This window comes from Plectrocnemia conspersa, unplaced genomic scaffold (assembly GCF_051122295.1).
Source record: "Plectrocnemia conspersa isolate PC_06_02 unplaced genomic scaffold, ASM5112229v1 ptg000012l, whole genome shotgun sequence".
Taxonomy (NCBI): Eukaryota; Metazoa; Arthropoda; class Insecta; order Trichoptera; family Polycentropodidae; genus Plectrocnemia; species Plectrocnemia conspersa.
The window spans coordinates 24,268,281-24,287,274 of NW_028277176.1; the positions used below are offsets into that span (position 1 = coordinate 24,268,281).

Genomic DNA, 18,994 nt, shown 5'->3' on the forward strand with positions numbered 1-18,994 from the left:
ATTTCAGGTAACTGAAATAAGAAAGAAGCTTAGGTTTAAAAGTAAAAAATATTCGACAGCAAATAAAGAGCTCTAACTTAATATATCGAAACAACACTGCAGCTTGACTTTTTGTATCCATACAAAGAATGAATATGAGTGACCTCATCATCGATCACCTTTGTTTTTTATAAATCGTGTTATACAAATTTATTGTAATATAAATCAACAAAATCGACAAAATACATATATTTTGGAAAAAATAAAATTGATCATTTTTGCTTTCTTAAATATTGTTATCTATATGTAACATAACTTATTTTATTTCATGTTCATAAATTGCAAATGTAATGAAAATATAATATATTATTTATTCCAATAATAGAGCAAATTTAATTATATAACTAGGAGTTATTAAAAATATTAGGTTATATATTCTCAGGACGATATCCGATTTTTTCTTAAAATCCATTGATACACAAAATACCATTGGTGATATAATAATCACAACTACGCAGCTGTATTTTATTAAAAAAATATTTTAAATTTAAAGAGATGCCATTTCAATGACCGATACTGTCAAAATAGTATGACTAAAATTTAAAATTTAATATTGACATTCCTAGTTCGTTATATAACGACGGTGTCAACACAGCTTCTGAAGAACATATTATATGTAGACGCTTTACGAGGTTAAAACGCGTTTTTGAGTTACATAATACATAATTATAACTTTATTCGTTTTATGCCGAATGCGATTGTGCAAAACAATATGTTATATCAATTACGTCGATTTTTTACGAGGCTTATTAGAGTAACACTATGTAATTTTGTTCATCTCATCTGCGATCATTCCACTTTCGTTTAGTGTATTCAAATGTCATATACGCTTTCTTCATTTATATCATTTGCAAAACTTGTGCAATACGGTTCATTTGAATAAAGTCAACGTTTTCCATTATAACGGTATTATTGACGTACGTTGTTGCTAAAACGTAATTACCTTCTATGATTTACTTTAGTAGTTAGAGTATAAATTTGCAGAATGCAACGTAAAGAGTTCCATGGCGAAATTGTGCATAGCAGAAAAGACGCAATTATATTTTAATTTCAAGCATCTTCACGATTTAGTCTAAGAAATGCGTATAATGGCGGAGATTCGCTCAACTTATAAAGCGTTGTGCGACGACGTCACGTTTGAAGCACAATTAAGGACAATTTATCATTTCGCTCAACTGTTGGTAATTGAGATTAATAGTTTAACTTGAATAAGTAAACGTAAACGTTTCATTGTAAGCAGTATTTTTTCAAATATTGATAAATAATTGTTATATGAAAAAACATATCAAAAGTATGTTAAAGAAAACTTAATTTACATATTTTAAATACAATTTAACTGAAATTATACGCTGTTCTGAAATATCTATGACACTCAATTTAACAGTTTATTTGCTGTGCAAATCCAAAAACCTAACCTAAGCAAATTAATTTTAAATTAAAAAATTAAAGTTGGTCTTACAATTTTTGTTTTGGTTAATTCGTTTAGGTTAGATTTCCGTTTAAATAATAAAAATATGTTTTGTTAAGACGTTACTGCTAAAATATATTTTTCCGTCAAGCTATATTTTCACTAGTATAAATATAAACTGTTTCAATGAAAGCATATACGAATCATTTTCACCAGTAGCTAAAAAAATAATTTATCCGATAGGCATTAGAAAAATTATATTCTGCTCTAAAATATCTATGAAACTCAATTTGACAGTTGCGAAGCATTCATTTTCTATTTAAACCCAAAACTAACATAAACGAACCTAATGAAAGTTCAGCGAATGTGTATTTTTGTAGTATAAATATATTTTTTTATTTCAATAAAATCATATACGAATCATTTTCACCCGTAGTGAAAATATAATTAAACTGATACGCTGCTTTAAAATATTTTTTAAACTCAATTTGACAGTTGCGATACGTCCATTTACTCTTTAAACCCAAACTTAGCCTAAACGAATTAGCTTACGTACGCTTGGAACTTTTTGGTTTCAATATGTGATGTGTCGCCCTACAACTAATTTTTTTGATGTGACGTACAGGATTTAAAACTAGTGGCGTTTACAACTGTCACAACCGAACAGATTTTACTAGTAGAAATGTATATATATTTAATATTATTTAATTAAAATTCTAGTGGAAAAATATATTTTCACCTATAATACAAATTCACTGTAACATATACATTAACAAAATCAGTAATTTATTAAATATTTAATAAATACATAGTGAGCATACTAGACACTTTATATACAACATTTTGGTTTACCAACCAATTTTATTATATTAGAAGCAGTGGCGTAGCTATGGTATGTGCCGCCCTAGGCGATCCTTAAAATTGTTGCCCTCCCCCATACATTTTTTGAAGGGTCATAAAATCCGCATTTTAAAATAAGCTTTTGTTATTCGTGGATTTATATATGTTTTAGTGCATTCAGGGTTAAGAACCACACTAAACGATCCCATCGCGAATATGCCGCCCCCAAGCAAGTGCCGCCAAGGCGGTCCGCCTCCTCCCCCCCCCCCCATAACTACGCTACTATAAAAATAATAATCCTAAAAAAGTATTTATTTGAAAATATGAAAATTATTTATAAATAAAGTGACTAAACATTGGTGCATAATATTTTTTTTAACTATTTAATATAAAATAATTTTATGACTTAAAAATATATATATTGTTATTTTATATAATAAAATACATTTTTTTTCTTGTCTTATTAAATTAAAAATCAAATAAATTTTATTTTAATATTTTCCTAGTATTAATAAAAAAGTTTGCTAATTTATATTTTACACGAATATATTACATAATAAAAATAAACCTTTGGTCATTAAGGGATATTTATTTGCTTTTATAAAATATTTAAAATTTCTATTACATAAACAATCTAGAAAAAATATTTTAAACTATTATATAATGAAATTTCATCTACGATTAGTCAGTGAAATAAAATTGGCAAATAAAAAATGTAAAATTAATTAGTTTAGTGACAGTTTTTATTAAAATATCGTTGTTCCAATTTTAATGGAAAAAGTTCAGAAAATCTATGAACACATTAAATTTTAATATTGCTTAATGTATGCAAAATTTTTTAACCCATATTTTTAAGAGAAATAAAAAAGGATAGTTATATAGATTTTTTATATTAGTATTTAATATAAGAACTTAAATTGTGAAATACGTAATTATTCATAAATAAAAATACCTTTTAAGGTATGGTAAATATATAATACAATATTTACATTATCTATATATGTACATATACCATTAAGAATATATGTTTATTATAGTATAAGTTTATTTTTGCTTTTAAATGTATAAATTGCAGCATATCACAAAATTAATTCTATTTAAATATAATTTCTTTAACCAGTTTTTTATCGAAGCAAATATGACATCTGCGATATATCGTCAAGATAAGTGATATCACAGCAATACTTATGATTATTTTTAAGTTAACATATTAAACACGATTAACGTGTCTACTAACGCACATGGCAGAATACTATGGCGTAATAACCGAATAAATTGGTCATCCGTAACACAAATGAAATAACACGCGTGTACAAACCTAATCGGTCCGATTATATAACCGATGATTCTTAGCTTCCGCCGGAGACCCATCGGTCGCTTTCTCGTCAGTTAGGAAACTTGGTAAAAAATATGTATATACATAAACTCGGATACGACACTGACATAGGTGCGACACAGCTTCATTTCAATAATTGAAACCACTTTATTAATTAACAAACGTGACTGAACAGTTGCCAAATCGGTTTTGACACCATCGGGCGAAAAAGTTCTAGAAAATTAAAGGAAAAAATATTTTGCCTAAGATTGCCAACGGAACTATGGCGTTAATTGTAAGAATATTAAAATATATTTAGCAACACTTTATACCATGAATAATTGTGTAAATTAATTCGCTCCAGTGTCAAAATTTACATTTGACACTGATGATGATTGCTCTTTTTATAAGAGTGTCTCAATTGTCAAAATACAGAATAAAAGATTATTATACGTGCGATGAGCTTTTATTGTAGTTTGTAAGTAATAACAAGGTTAGGTTAGGATCAAATGTCGTTTTGCACAACACGACAATAATGGAAAAAAATGTGACATTGAAGCCAAGTTTCTCAAAGTTTTTTATCTCTTCGTGACACACTTAGAAAGTATAAAGTACTTTATTTTTACATCACTATTAAGTCTTTTTTTATTCAATTCAATTCTAATAATTCTTTTCGTATAATATTTTATACTTATTTCAGGTAGTCTTTCAAAAAGTAAGTTGAATATTATAAGGTTTTGTATGTTTAATAGAAAATTTAATCATAATGCATAATTAAATTTAAAAAGAACTTAAAACTACACCAATATTATTGTTTGCTATAAAAATAGTATACTATCGTTACATATTTTTTTGTAATTTTCAAGCGCTGACGCAACTCCAGGTTTTTTTGAAATACTCTGAAATACTATTAGAGTATTCAGAGTTGGTAATAGTCACATGTATATTATTGATACAGAAATGAAATTTCATAGGATGTAATGAATCCCGGCCAGTTATGTAACATGAGAAAAAGCTAACAAATTTAAGTTAAGCTAAGAAACTGAATAGTTTATTTTGAGTTGCTGAATTCCAAAAAATGCAGTTTATATAAAACTTAATTTTAGTCTAATAACATAAAATTACCTGAACTTGAACTTACAAATTACATAATAAATACTATTAACATTCAAGTAACTACTCGTGACTTGCTAATAAAAGTTGCACTCACTACTAAATTTTAATTTATTAGAAATATTATTTATATACAAGCACGATAATAGTGGTATAGTCTACTAAAACTCCTGGGCTTGAATCCTATAAAACTCTTGTGTTTTTCAACATAAATATATTGTGGCTGGAAGATAGAAATTAATGATTATTATAATTATAATTTCGATCGATCATCACAGATTATGTTTTCTTCAATTTTTCTAATCTTACGGATGAATATCGTGATGATGGCATCCATCGGCATATTTTCTTTAAATGCCAATATCGTTAAATAATACTTATTGTCACAAATTGTAAATAAATAATATTAAAAAAAATTATGCCACATAATCGACTACAAATAATTTTTACAAAATAATTTTAATTTTGTCTAATAAAAAAACGTCAATTTTAACATTTTAGTTTTACTCAATATTGTTAAGTAAATCCCTAATCGAAAAATGACACTATGTTCCTTGTAATTTGATATTAAAATATATTGTTTGGTTATGAAAATGTTACTGTAACATCTATCGTTATAAAATATCACATATATAGAGTACGGTAGACATGAAAACATGTCTAAATTTTTTTTGTGTATTTTAGAAATAATAAATAATAAAAAAATTGTTGAAATAGGACCATTACTGATTTAGGTTTACCATTACTAAAATGTGTTTAAGGACTTTAAGTCCATGATTCATAAATTTTAAAATATTGAATTATCTACATAAATTCGAAATAGAATAAGAATTTGTAAAAACTGAAATTTGTTAATTTTTAAATTTATTTACATTAAAAATAATTTAACTAAATTGATATATTATATTTATATATATTAGTAATTTACAGTAAAATTATTTTAATTTCCTTATAAATCAATAAATATAGTTTAGCTGTAAGCTTATACTGCACTAATGTTTTTATTAAAGGTTCCCTATTATAAAAAAATATTTTGTCAATACTAATAAATAATAAAAATCAGCTCATTTAAATAAATTATAATTTTAATGATGTCTACCGATCTACCGTGCTTGTTAAACATTTTATTTTTATTTTGAAGAGGCGTTTTTAATGAGAGAAATAAACATTGAAAGGAAACGGTAAATTAGCTAATGATATATTGGATGATACTTATGAGAAAAACATCTTATGTTTTATAAGAAATCAAAAATCATTGGCTCTTTACAATAGTAAAATAGAAAGATTAGATGTCTGTATTTATTTTTAATTTAAAAAAAAATTAATACAATATAATTTAAATAGTTTGATTTAACAAAAATTAAAAAAATATTTATGATATATGTACATATGTATAAAACATTATCGACAATTTATTATGTTTTAAGTCATGTTAGTAGGTAACAAAAAATATTTAATTTGCCTAATGCTTATACAACAAAAAACATTTGTATAAGCGAGTATCAATATTTTTGTATTGACAGAAATTAAAACCTTCAATATCTTAAAACAACAATAAGTATACTTAAACTTTCTGAAATTGACCCTCGATAGCATCAATTAACTTGACGAAAGGGCTTAATCTCATACACCATATTTTCCAAACCTTGACCCTTCTGACTACCATTCATTTCGATCAATGCAATACTTCCTAGATAGAAAAAATGCAGACGATGTGAAAAGAGGACTATCGGAATATTTTGCAGCGAAGCCTTCAACATTTTATGCTTATGGAATTAAAGAATTTGACCAAGACGTGAGAGAATGTTATATACTTAGAATAATTAATATAATAAAAATAAACATTGAGAAGCATTTTTTTGTCGTTTCTTGAAAAAACGATATTTATTTCCGGATTCCTAATTATTAGAATAAATTTTCAGTTAAATTAAATTGATTGATTTTTAGATAGTGTATTATAAAAACTGTGAAAAATTTATTTTTAGGGTACAATTCGTAATATTAGGTCCTAATTATGTATTTTTAACTGATCTTGTACATTTCTTTTTTGCTGTTGTTGTAGTTTTATCTATTCAACATACATATAACATGTTTATGTAATCAAAAATCACAAGCACCTCTTTGAATGAATTTATAATAAAAGAAAACTTTGCATATACATACATTAAATGGCAAAACAGCGTACTTTAATATGAATCAAACATGAAGATTATATATTCCTGTGTTATACTTTCACTTATACATATTTTTTTATAATATTACTAGAACTATATGCAAGAATATATAATATTAAAATTTATACCATTAGCAAATCATAATCGACGCGGTGATATGATTTTTTGAAATTTCATAATTTGTATTTGCAACGCAATTGCTTTAGAAAAAAACCGTAAAATTATTGGTTTAATAAAATTAAGCAACACCTTTTTATGGGATTTATTGATTTTGAAAGCGAGTCTAATTTTCTTTTACGTTGAAGATTTGTTGACAAGTGATGGACATTAAAACTGTTTTGTTGCTAAAAAATGATGTTAATTGCTTAAATATATATGATTTAAATTGAATTGTTTAATGAAGGTTAATTCGTGTGTTGAACGTTGACTTTGATTTATATGTCTGGTTATTGTGTATAACGATACGAGTTCTCACTGTGAGAAATCTGAGATTGTTTTGCGGAAGACTGAAAGGAAACAACTGATATACATTTATGTATATGCAATATAATACAATAGTATTAATTAATTAAAATATTTATCAACATAGGAAGATTTTCATGTGGTACTGATACAAAAAATCGCTGATTAGGACAAGGTAAATACGTCTGATGTTTTTGTTGTATTGTCAATATTATTAAATCACACTACGTTTTTGCAAAAAAAAAACTAATTGAAGGCTTTAAAGTCTTCTAAATAATTCGAGGTCGGAAATACCTTTTTGATCGCAATAGAAATTTATCAATGACCTCTGGTCAATCAAGGCTATTGAATTGTATCATTGTTGCATAATAGCAGTGCTATAAAATTATTAATAAACATACAAAAAATTAATAAAACACCATCCTTCTATTCATAAACGAATTAATTACATCAATCATACAATAAAGTAATTAAAGCAATCAATACCATAACGTTTTAATTGCAATATCACATTGCTCACAAAAAAAATATTAAACACAATAAATGATTTGATGTTTAATTATACATATTGTTATATAATAACTTGAAAGTAACATTTTAGATTTTAGATTCAGATCGATCAGTTGTTGATCATTGTCATGGGATCAATTCGCACAGTGATCACGACTTTGCTAGATCATCCTTTCACTCTATACTCTAATGTGTTTCCGCGTTTCTAACATCTCGTTATTAATTATGATTGCCACTGACTTTATTGGATTTGTAATGGATTGGTGCTATTTCATATTTGAAAGAGTGGCAGGTCTCTTTTATTTTGTGGTTAAATAAACTTACTTCTACGATACATCCATGCACGTATAAATACAGACATTTTAATTAAATTTATAAAATAAAAGTTATACGATGGTATGTGACCATGAAGTTTTCGCATATGATTATTTGTTTAATTTAATTGAAATACTAATTAAAATAAACAAATACGATTATCTATCATATCATGTAAATATGCAGGAAAAAATGAAAATCCCGATCGCCTTGGCATTAAAAGAAAATATTGTATTTTTGCTCAATAACATCAAAGTAATTATGATAAATGCATTTATATGATGATGCGTACTAAAATAATGTCAATTGAATACATATATTGTAAGATTTATTTTAAGTGCTTCGTGATAAGTATGTACTAATAAATGTTGAATTATAATATATACTCTTGATTTATCGATATTGTTATTTAATAAAATAAATTTTAAGAAAACAAAAATCATAACAAGACGTAGGAATTTTGTTTAGCTTGAAGTTTAGTAAAAGAATGTGATATATTGAAGACGATCCATAAGATTTTTATTGCATAGCGGTTATTAAATGTTTTTTTTTATTATAAGAAAAAATATATTTTGTATACAAGGTCAATGTTAAACGTAAATCAAATCAAGTTTTATACAAAAAAGAATTTGTAATATTATATTAAAATATCAATATTTGCCTAGACGTTTTAACATAGTAAGTATATGTTTATGGATATTCTTAAAAGTCAACCGTGTGAATGTCATATAATATAAGATTTTTAATATTTAAAATTAAATAAAATACTTGACGTAAAACTGTTATTTTTTATAATCAACAATGTTATATATGTCCTTTATATTTATTAATAAAATTTGCTCACCATAAGTAATACTATAATCAACGCTTTGTTTTTTAACTATGTAAACATTGTTGAAGCAATTATCAATGCTTTGCTTTTTAACTACATAAAGATTGCTGAAGCAATTAGCAATAATTAATACAGATACTAAAGAATATGTACTTCGTTTATTTATTTAGTTAATAATTTTTTTATAAATCAATGAGTAAAAATTAACTATATTTTCACACTAACCCATGTTTGGATCAACGCAAAACCAAATCAATTTTAAAATTTAATGAAAAGTCATAAAAATTATATACATATAAATTGAATAAAAAACATATTTTAGTAGCTTATTTTAAAACCCTAAAACTCACATGCAAAAACTGTAAGAATACTATACCCTCTCAATAGTTGGACAACAGCGTTGACAAAAGATTATTTGTAAATAATTTTTATGATAACAAATATATTTTATTGACCTAATCCCCTATTTTTTTACGGTCTTAAAGCTATTTCTATAAGTTAGCTGTTTATGACGCATCAATATTATAATATTTTATAATGAGTCATTCATTATCTTTACTAAAATTAAACATTTTTTATCTTTTTCTAAAATTAAAAATTAATTAATATTTAAAATTTATTATTATAAGCTTATCTATTATTAAAAATATGAAAATACTGCATAAAAGATGTTTGGAAAGTAATAATGCAAGGCTGGAAATTTAGTAGATTTTTTTCGCTATACTGTGTGTTTAAAATGGCAGCGTCAATTGTTAATTTTTTTTATTAAGTACAGGATTTGTTAAGTCATCTTTTTCTTCAACTTTTTTCTGCTTATAAAAATATCGTGAATAACAAGTAAAGTTGTGTCCTAAATATGAATGCATTAAATATGAGTGGATGACCATTCATTGTTATTGATAAACTCACTAATCAAATTGAATGAAACAATCGCTTTAAAAGATATTTTATAAGAAAAAATGTGTAAACAATGTCAATAAGTGTAAAATATCGCGAAATGTGCACGTTGGGTGCAGAAAATAAAAGCAGACGTAAGACTACTACCATTTTGAAATAAAAACCTATTTTATAAGCATTAAGTCCCTATGGTAATTAAATTATATAAATTAAATACTCTATAACATTTTTTATTAAAATAAAATAATACCAGAACAAAATGTCTGATTTTTTATGATGCCTAAAACAATGTCTGAGAAAAATAAATTAGTATTTTTTTATATAATTACATATCTCATCCATCATCACAAAGTAGGTTTTCCTAGATTTTCCTAATGTCAATGATGAATATCGTGAAGATTATTTAAAATAGAACTAGGTAGTGAAGTATAAAAATATCTAATAATGAGCTACTTCAGCCCATAGAAAATATCACGCATATATTATAAAATACAATGGAATATTTTAAATAATTCATATAATACATATGTGCATAATTAAATTTAAAAAATGTAATTGAAAATACGAAGTCCAATTTCCTCAAAGATCATATTATTAAATTAGGATTTCGTACTTTGTTTTAATAATATTTTTATTTATATATTTGTTGCTAAGTATCTTTTTTAATGAGTTTTGGTTTCCGGGTGACTAGTTTGTAGTATTGTGTTAAAAATCAACACAAAATATGTATTTAAACTTTGATAATACTACCACATGTTTAACTGACATCGAGGTTTTTGTTAAATAAAACAACAATTTGTTATTTTCATGCAATTCCAAATATCCTAAAACTTTTGCTTCACGGCCTTATTTTCAAATATACCTATGTTTCATAAAGATTTATTTTCATCTAACTTTAATTTTTTTGTAAAAACAGCTATAAAACTGAAAACTCAAAAAATCACCCTGTGTAGCTAATAATAAAGCTCACTAATTTTTTGTAAATTAAATTACCGGTAAAAAATTTAAAAAAAAAGATTTTTTAGCATTTGGCCCATTGTTTAAAATTAAAATTTATGGACCACGAATCTAAAAATGTTTTCATTAAGCTTGTGTAAAAATAATTAAAAGCTTTTATTTTTTCATTTTGAAAAGCTTGAAAGCTAGATAATAAAGCAATTACTCATAATGGTGACGTAGGAAATAAGTTAAATTATCAATATAGTAATAACGGTACTTTCATCCTAAATATCTTTCAAACCAAAAAATATGCAATAATAAAAAATGCCTAATATTTTTACTTCCTAAATATCCTTCGCACATACCATGCACATATATTGAAAATTTGTTTAATTAGTTAGTCGACGCTTTGTTGCCTTCAATCTAATATATAACATAAATATATAGTTTATACATATTTTTTATAAATTATATGAATAACTCAATCTCGTCTGAACATTCATGCATCGCAAGTGTGCCACAAAATTGAAACCACGCAAACGGGTACAGGTAATGCACGGAGACATGACTGTAACCATTATTTGACGCTCGTGTTGCTCACCCATGCAAATCGTGATCATAATTTACAATACAAAATAAGTGAGTATTTGCCAATGTCCTCACTTCGGTGGCGATATTGTTGGAGCCATTTGAATGAAACAAAAAAGCCAACTACCATAGCAACGACTATAGCCAACATCGAAGGAAAAAAACCGTGTCGAAAAAGTATAAGTTACGACAGACAGCTCGGGCGTGAACCCGAAATTGGCATTAAATAATCGACGAACGCGTTTTATAATCTTGGATCGTGATCGTGGTCCAAACTAGCTCGGTGATCCCTTATGATGAGAAGAAAGCGTTTTGTGAGATGGTGAAAGTTGCACGTCGAGGTTTACGTACTCATCTTGTGTAGGTTTCGAACTTGAGGCATTCCACTGCTTGGCGTGTCGTCAAAATAACCATTCCATTTTGTTATAGGTTGAGATTGTTGAGAAAGACAGGATAGCTTTCGTCTGATTGAACGCGGAATAGTCGTCAACCTTGATTTTGCAAACGTTGCACTTAACCATAGAAAGACTGATTTTTACTTTTACAAAAACATATTTATGTATGTGTACATGTGTTTAATCAGCAACAAATTTAGATATATATTTAAATTGTCAATTGAAATTTAAAAAAATATTTATTTATTCATCCGGTTGTTAAAGGGTTACGAGAAAACATTTGCTATTTGTAGTAAGCATTTTTTTGATCCAGTCTAACTAGGAAGTTAATTTTCTTATTGTTTGATAACAATAGAAAATAACTCAGATCAACTGTGACTTTGCTATTTATATAAAAAATAATCAATCAATTAACGTTTCAACTCGTTACGTTTTTTATAAACGTAGTTCAATAAAAATTCAATTTCAACGTTTAAAATGATTATATTAAGGTACCGAATATATATTATTATTACAAAAAAATCATTTAATAATCTTTTATGTAGATTTTTATTAACCAAATATTTGGCCATCGTCCCTAAAAGGCGTGACAAGATAACCCAGAAACTAGACTTTATTTTTGCAATATTCAGAAACATTTCTTAAAAAAACATTTCACTACAATATTTATGCCACAAATATATAAATATGTATTTTTTGGTTCGGTAATCATTGCTCACATGACAATTGGTCACACGAAAATTGGTATTTTTGATTTAAAAATTGAAAGCTCATGGATAATTTTAATTATGAAAGCCGCTGATTTGTTAAACTAAATATATCAATTAACGGTGATAGATTTAAGCATTATTATATAATAGCTGATCGTTTAAAAAATAAATTTAAGCAAATTCATGCCATGTAATTAATTATTATACAGGAAATATGTTTTTTTAGCTCCCATTAAAATTTGCAAAAATTCTGAAAAGTGTCCTATATTTCTTACGCACATATTGTTCTATTTGCAATGTGCATCTACGTGAGTAATTCAATAATTTTCCCTACTTTATAAATGTATAAATAGTAAACGTTTTAATATATCGTAAAGAAAAAAAATTGTAAAGATGTATTTAATTAATTTAAAATAAAATAAATATTAAATTAATTCATAAAAATCTTTTTCTTAGATTTTTCTTAACTCAAAAGTGAATATCGTGACAATTAATTAAAATCAAGTTAGAGCATTGATTTAGGGTATAAAAATATCCATGTTCTTTGACACGTCAATCAGTGCGGAGCATCCATCGGATAAATCTGACTTAATCTAAATCAAATGTACAAACGCCTAAAATATTACCCGACATAATGGATATCTGACGTCATGTCTTCTCAACAACCATAACCGCCCGATGTCAGTTTGCGTTAATTAGTGCGTGAAAATTAACCAGCGAATCTGATGCACCGAACAAGCAAGGTGAGTATTTCCAAACATATAGGCAATACAAATAATGCAAGATACAAACATGCTGCAATTAATATTTTTTTATTAAATAAGATTTATATCGATTAAAAATAAATAACATCAACAGTTTAAGAACCTCACATCTGCGGAAACGCCGATGATCTCACATATGTAACGAGCCACCGTTGAATTATCACACAAATACCAAATGTAACAATGAAACTTTCACATCGCTCGTAATGCGGATCGTCCACTTTTTTTCTGAGACTTGTATCTTCTCGTTGGAGCCGTATAATTGTATAATGTCGGAAATTTCTATTATTAATTCCATTTATTATAATGTAAAAACGGTTTCACAAGGGCTTGAGAGTCTCGTGTGTTGGATTTATGCTTTTATTTTAACCGAAGGACTCTATTAACATTCCAAACCGATGCCGATTTTGACAACGCCAATGGTTTGGAATGCCGTTTGGAATTCGGCGTGTTTTAAAGATTAAAACAAAATTATGGTGTAGGTAGTTCAAATTACTACCTTTATCAAGATCATTTAGCAAGGAAGTAATTATATATCATAGTAGTGCTTTATTAATATACGATAATATACTACTAACAAGAATCGTACCTGTTGAGAAATGAATGGAAAGCTAATGTAACAGCTGACCTAAGCTAATCTAACCAAAAGTATAATATTCATAAATTTTGTTTAGAAGTAAAATAGAGAGGTAACTCATTAAGCCATAAAAAACAGATTATATATTACAAACAATTCTTAGAAAAAAAACTAAACGAATTGTAAAAAAGCAGTCTATATAAATATTACTTTAAAACTTTATTTTAAACGTTCGTTATGATAATAAGTTGCTAATTAATTAAGTATTTACTATCATACCACCAGTATGATAAACGAACATGTTATTTACTTTGGCCTCCAGATTTTCGAGCAATCAATCTAAGCATGGCAGTCGAATTAAGGCATTTAGCATTTAACATGGCAGACAAAGAAATTAAGATTTTTATTATGAAGTACATATATTCATAAACTAAAAATACAAGTGTGCTAATATTTATTATATTTTAATATTAAATATAATACCTTTTACGCACACAGCGAAGGAACGAGTTGTGCTTTAAATATTCGTTTGCTTAGATAATCGTTTTTGTTGTACAAAAGGAGAAACTGTTGGCAAAATTATTAGCAAACTTGTTTTTTTTTATAACAATGACGTTATCAATAGACATAATGAGAAAAAAGGTATGGTAAATTTAAATCAAGATAAAAACGTTTAGTGACGTTTAATTTTGAATAATGAAACATTGTCATATTCATTAAAGAAACAAAAAAATAAAATGATTTATACAATATATTAAATAAACACAATGATGATATAAAATCAGAGTTACCACTGTGAAGATAAACGAGCAAAATATCTTATTTTCTTTTTCTGAAAAACCACATCTCATAAAAAATTAGTAACGTGTAATGCAAAAATAAACATCAAAATTATAGATTATTTAATTGTGATTTAGTGATAGTGAAATTTATCAAATAGGATAAAATCTTAACAATGCACTGTACGTTTAAAGTGCAAGTAAAATTTGTAGTAAAGCATGAGATCAATTTATGATAGATACATAATCTTTTATTTTTAGACAGATTAAATTTATATATGACGACATATTATTGACGAAAGCATTTAATAAATAACAGTGTGATAAAATTAAAAAAAAATCAATCAAGTAGGAGATAAAATTCTTTATAAATATAATATTGACTTGATGAGGATATAAATTACCAGTAATTACAGTGAAGATAAATTACATTATATATATTCTTTCTTAATATAAAAAACCTATTAATAATATAAACCTAATTTATATTCGTGTGTTTAAGTGCATTCAGGCGTTCTTAGAAAATATATTTTTTACTTCTATATGTGAAATGATTTAATTGAATAAAAATCTTTTAGCAATGCACTGTTTTAAACGCCAGAAAAACATGGATATTAACATGTTTGCTAACTAATGTTTTCTTTTTGAACTTGACAAATAAAGTTAAAATTTGCTGAAATAATAATTATAAAAGTATTCAATTAGTAGAAGAAATTAAAAAATGATCAGTTTAATTAATTGCACTTAATAAAATTGTTGAAAAAGCATGGAGATATGTCGATTCTCAGAAATTACTACGTACCAAAAATAAACGTGTTCTGTATCTAATCTTCTCATCTCGAATGGTATACAATAGATGAAATTTAATTAAGTGATAACTTTAAACGGATTATATAGCTATAAAGTGACTCATTTAAGCTATAAAATGACTCATGATTATTAAGATTATTTTGTAAAATATGTACATATTTCAATTTAATGTATATTTTGTAAATTTTATACAATTGTTGTAATAATTATTAATATTATTAACAGGGTTTTGTTATATCAGTACAACCACTATTTTGTTACAGATTGTGGAGCCGTAAAACGTTTTTTATATTTATTTAGTAATTTACTGCAAATCTTATGTTTCAATATGTGAGACGTTAACACAATGAGTTAAAACGGGGTAAATATCTACAATCAACAGCCCCTAAGTAATTAAACACCAGACATATATTTTATTGATAATAAGCTATTATTACAGCTTACGATCAATATATCACTATATGCACGACTTAACTAGATTTTATTTTAATTTTTCATCAAAAAAACTTTATCAATATTACTAAATCGGCTAAATATTTTTTATTATATAATAATTACTAATTATTAACTCCATGACACGATAGATAATGAAAGTCATTAGGGTCCAAATGGGATTTGAACCTAAATCTTTAGTTATTCGTTATAGATGATACTATATTTTTATTTTATGATGTTCTGCTAAAAAGTCAGTGGAATGGTATAGTATCATTAAAGTAGCAGTATCATTTTAATAAATTTTAAATACATAAATTCTAAAGTGATGCAACGAAAAGTGTGATGATTTTCAATCTAAAATATTAAATTACACAGAAAATTGTACTATCTTCAGGTACAAATTATCGCAACCCAAAGCGAAAATAAAGTTATTATTATACAATTAATAGCAAATCAGATTAGTGCAATATAAAATTGTTTCTATCATAAAAATAATACATCATAGAAATATTAGTAAAAATGTGCTAGAATATTTTTTTTAATTTCTGCAAATCTACTTATGAATATTGTTAACAATATTATAAAAAAGACAATACATATTCGTGATTTTTTTATAAACACATTTGTACAATTATTATAAAATATGAATACATTTATGGTAATAATAGCAACCAGTTCTACCTAATTAAATTGTAAATATTCACAGAATAGCATATTGTTTCATCCAAGAAATAACAAACGTCTTCAAACCCCTTAAAAGGTCATCAGTTAGTCGATGTACGACTTTTTTATTCTTTCAAGTCGATTTGAAGTATTTGGCTCGCTGTGCGTGTAAAAATGTCAATAGCCCTTAAGATTTGGCAAAAACGCGTTTTTTTCGTTTTGGCATGCAAAGGTCGGACTTTGAGGTTCGTTTACCTTGGGTCAAAAATATGGAAAAAAGATCAAAATCCCGCATGCCAATGCCGGGAATGTGAAAGGCTCAGAATGTTTAGATAGTCTGATCGAACGAAACCCTCGAATCGGAGCAACGACCCAGATTGAAAAAAATCTCAATTTACTTCTTTCTGTGTCACCAGACGCCCTTTGACATCTGCACCAGCCATGTGCTTCAAGATATGTATTTTTTACGGTTTCGGTTTCACTTTCACCTAACTTCGTCTTATCTAACAAACCAGTAGGTGAAAAGCGTTTTACGGATGATACCCACACGCAATGCCCACTCTTGATACATATTTTTATATTAAAACGAAAATAAAAGTGCTTTACACTCGAACAATCATCGATGCCTTGTTGCCCAACTGATCAAATTTACAACACCGTTCCGAAATGCTACTTCGACACGTTTGTAACAATGGTGTCATTAGTTATGGTACAAAACCCGCATTTGCGTCGTGCTGTTTAACATAAAGCTTTCCTCACACGTCAACAAAGATCACACCGCAAAAAATGTCATGCACGTGAATTATATTATTTGTCTACTGTCGAGTGTCAAGAATTTTGAAAACACTACAGACACTAGAGAGGCTATTGATTTATTTATAGAGAATCAAAAATATATTGGAATTTAAATATTTAGTTAATTGTATATATATTATTATTGAACCTAATATGATTAAAAATATATTTTAAAAAATTAAATTATATAATTAATTAGATTGTATAACTTTTATTTATTATATATTTTAAAAAATTAATAAAATTAATCGCTTAAAAAAGGTCAACAAATTGCATTTTTATTATTGATTGATAATATTATACATTGTATACATTAAATCATTTTAAATCTGGGTTTTTTACTGTAAATTATAATTATTGTAAAAAAAGTAAAAAATTAATATTATCTTTCGCTAAATAATTGCACAGTATTTTTAATTAAACATGTTTTAAGAAAATATACTCTGCTGATGTAATTATTATTTTGCCATTTTTTGTAAATATCATATATTACATTAACACATATTTCATTACACAATACATTAGGTTTTTAATCATTTATTGTTGATTTTTGTAATCGATAATTGTAATAAATTAAACAATTTGATCTAACTGTATAAATAATAAGATCAACTAAAAATGCTATAAAAAAATTATGGCAACATTTTTATACATACTATGATATTGAATCATTTTGGCATTAAAGTACAAAACGATAAAAAAACATATTATCAAATACTCAACAAAAAGCTTTAAAAAATACGATTTTAATGTTAAACTTATTTTTTTTAAGCTATACTTTAAGTAAACAAATAAAGCAGTTGGAATCAAACAATCCACATATGTTAAAAATTTTCGTTGTGTGAAATTTTCGTGTGCACAATTTTAGTTATATATTTATCTAAAAATATATTTTGGTATTACCTCTATATATAAAAATAAAATGACTTGTTTTGTGTTTCTTCTCATAAATATAGTATATTCTTCTCACAAATATAGTGAGGATGAAAACTAAAATGCCCAAACATTTTAGATGCATGATAAATGTAAATAGTTTTCCCTCCTTATATAAAGTATAAAGGAATATCACATAAAGTTAACCCGAATTGTATGTTGAAAATTCATTGATATGCTATGAATTTTTATTAAAGCCATATTCTTTGGAAATAGTAATGTTATATACCATAATTTATATATTGTTTCATTCAATAATGATAATAAAAATTAAATCATAGTTTATTTAAATCACATTAAAGTGAATTAGATAATAAAAAAGTTCATTGTAAAATATGACTTTCGTTAATAGTATATTTTTTTAATCGCTACCGTTTTTACGGCATATCGCAATGGCGATTGGAGTTAAAATTATATCTTCTAATAAAAAAACACTTTGTATACCTAACATTGATGTCTTCGTTGCTGCAAAAGTATGGTTTTCATTAGGAACAGGAGTGGAAAGCACAACACAAGAAAATCCAAACACAATCAACAACAAAGGTACAGCGAATTTCTCATACATTTTCACAAATATTTTTTTTTCGAATCAAAGGTTTTATTGTTTTTATTTTTAACTCAACAGCTATTCGCAACGCTGCTAAGTGACGAAATCGTTCGTGTAACGTTGTTCACCTTTCGCGATCTGACGTGCACTGAAC

The 18,994-nt window shown here is 26.2% G+C and overlaps 1 protein-coding gene across 1 annotated transcript in view; it reads right to left on the bottom strand.

Annotated features, from left to right (window-relative positions):
* Nucleotides 1–18,994, bottom strand: part of LOC148228678 (uncharacterized) — a 30,656-nt gene extending 11,662 nt beyond the window's left edge. The window contains exon 1 of the mRNA XM_088200280.1: nucleotides 18,738–18,994. Within this exon, the coding sequence (XP_088056406.1) occupies nucleotides 18,738–18,858 (121 nt within the window). The 5' untranslated portion in view covers nucleotides 18,859–18,994. The remainder of the gene's footprint in view (nucleotides 1–18,737) is intronic.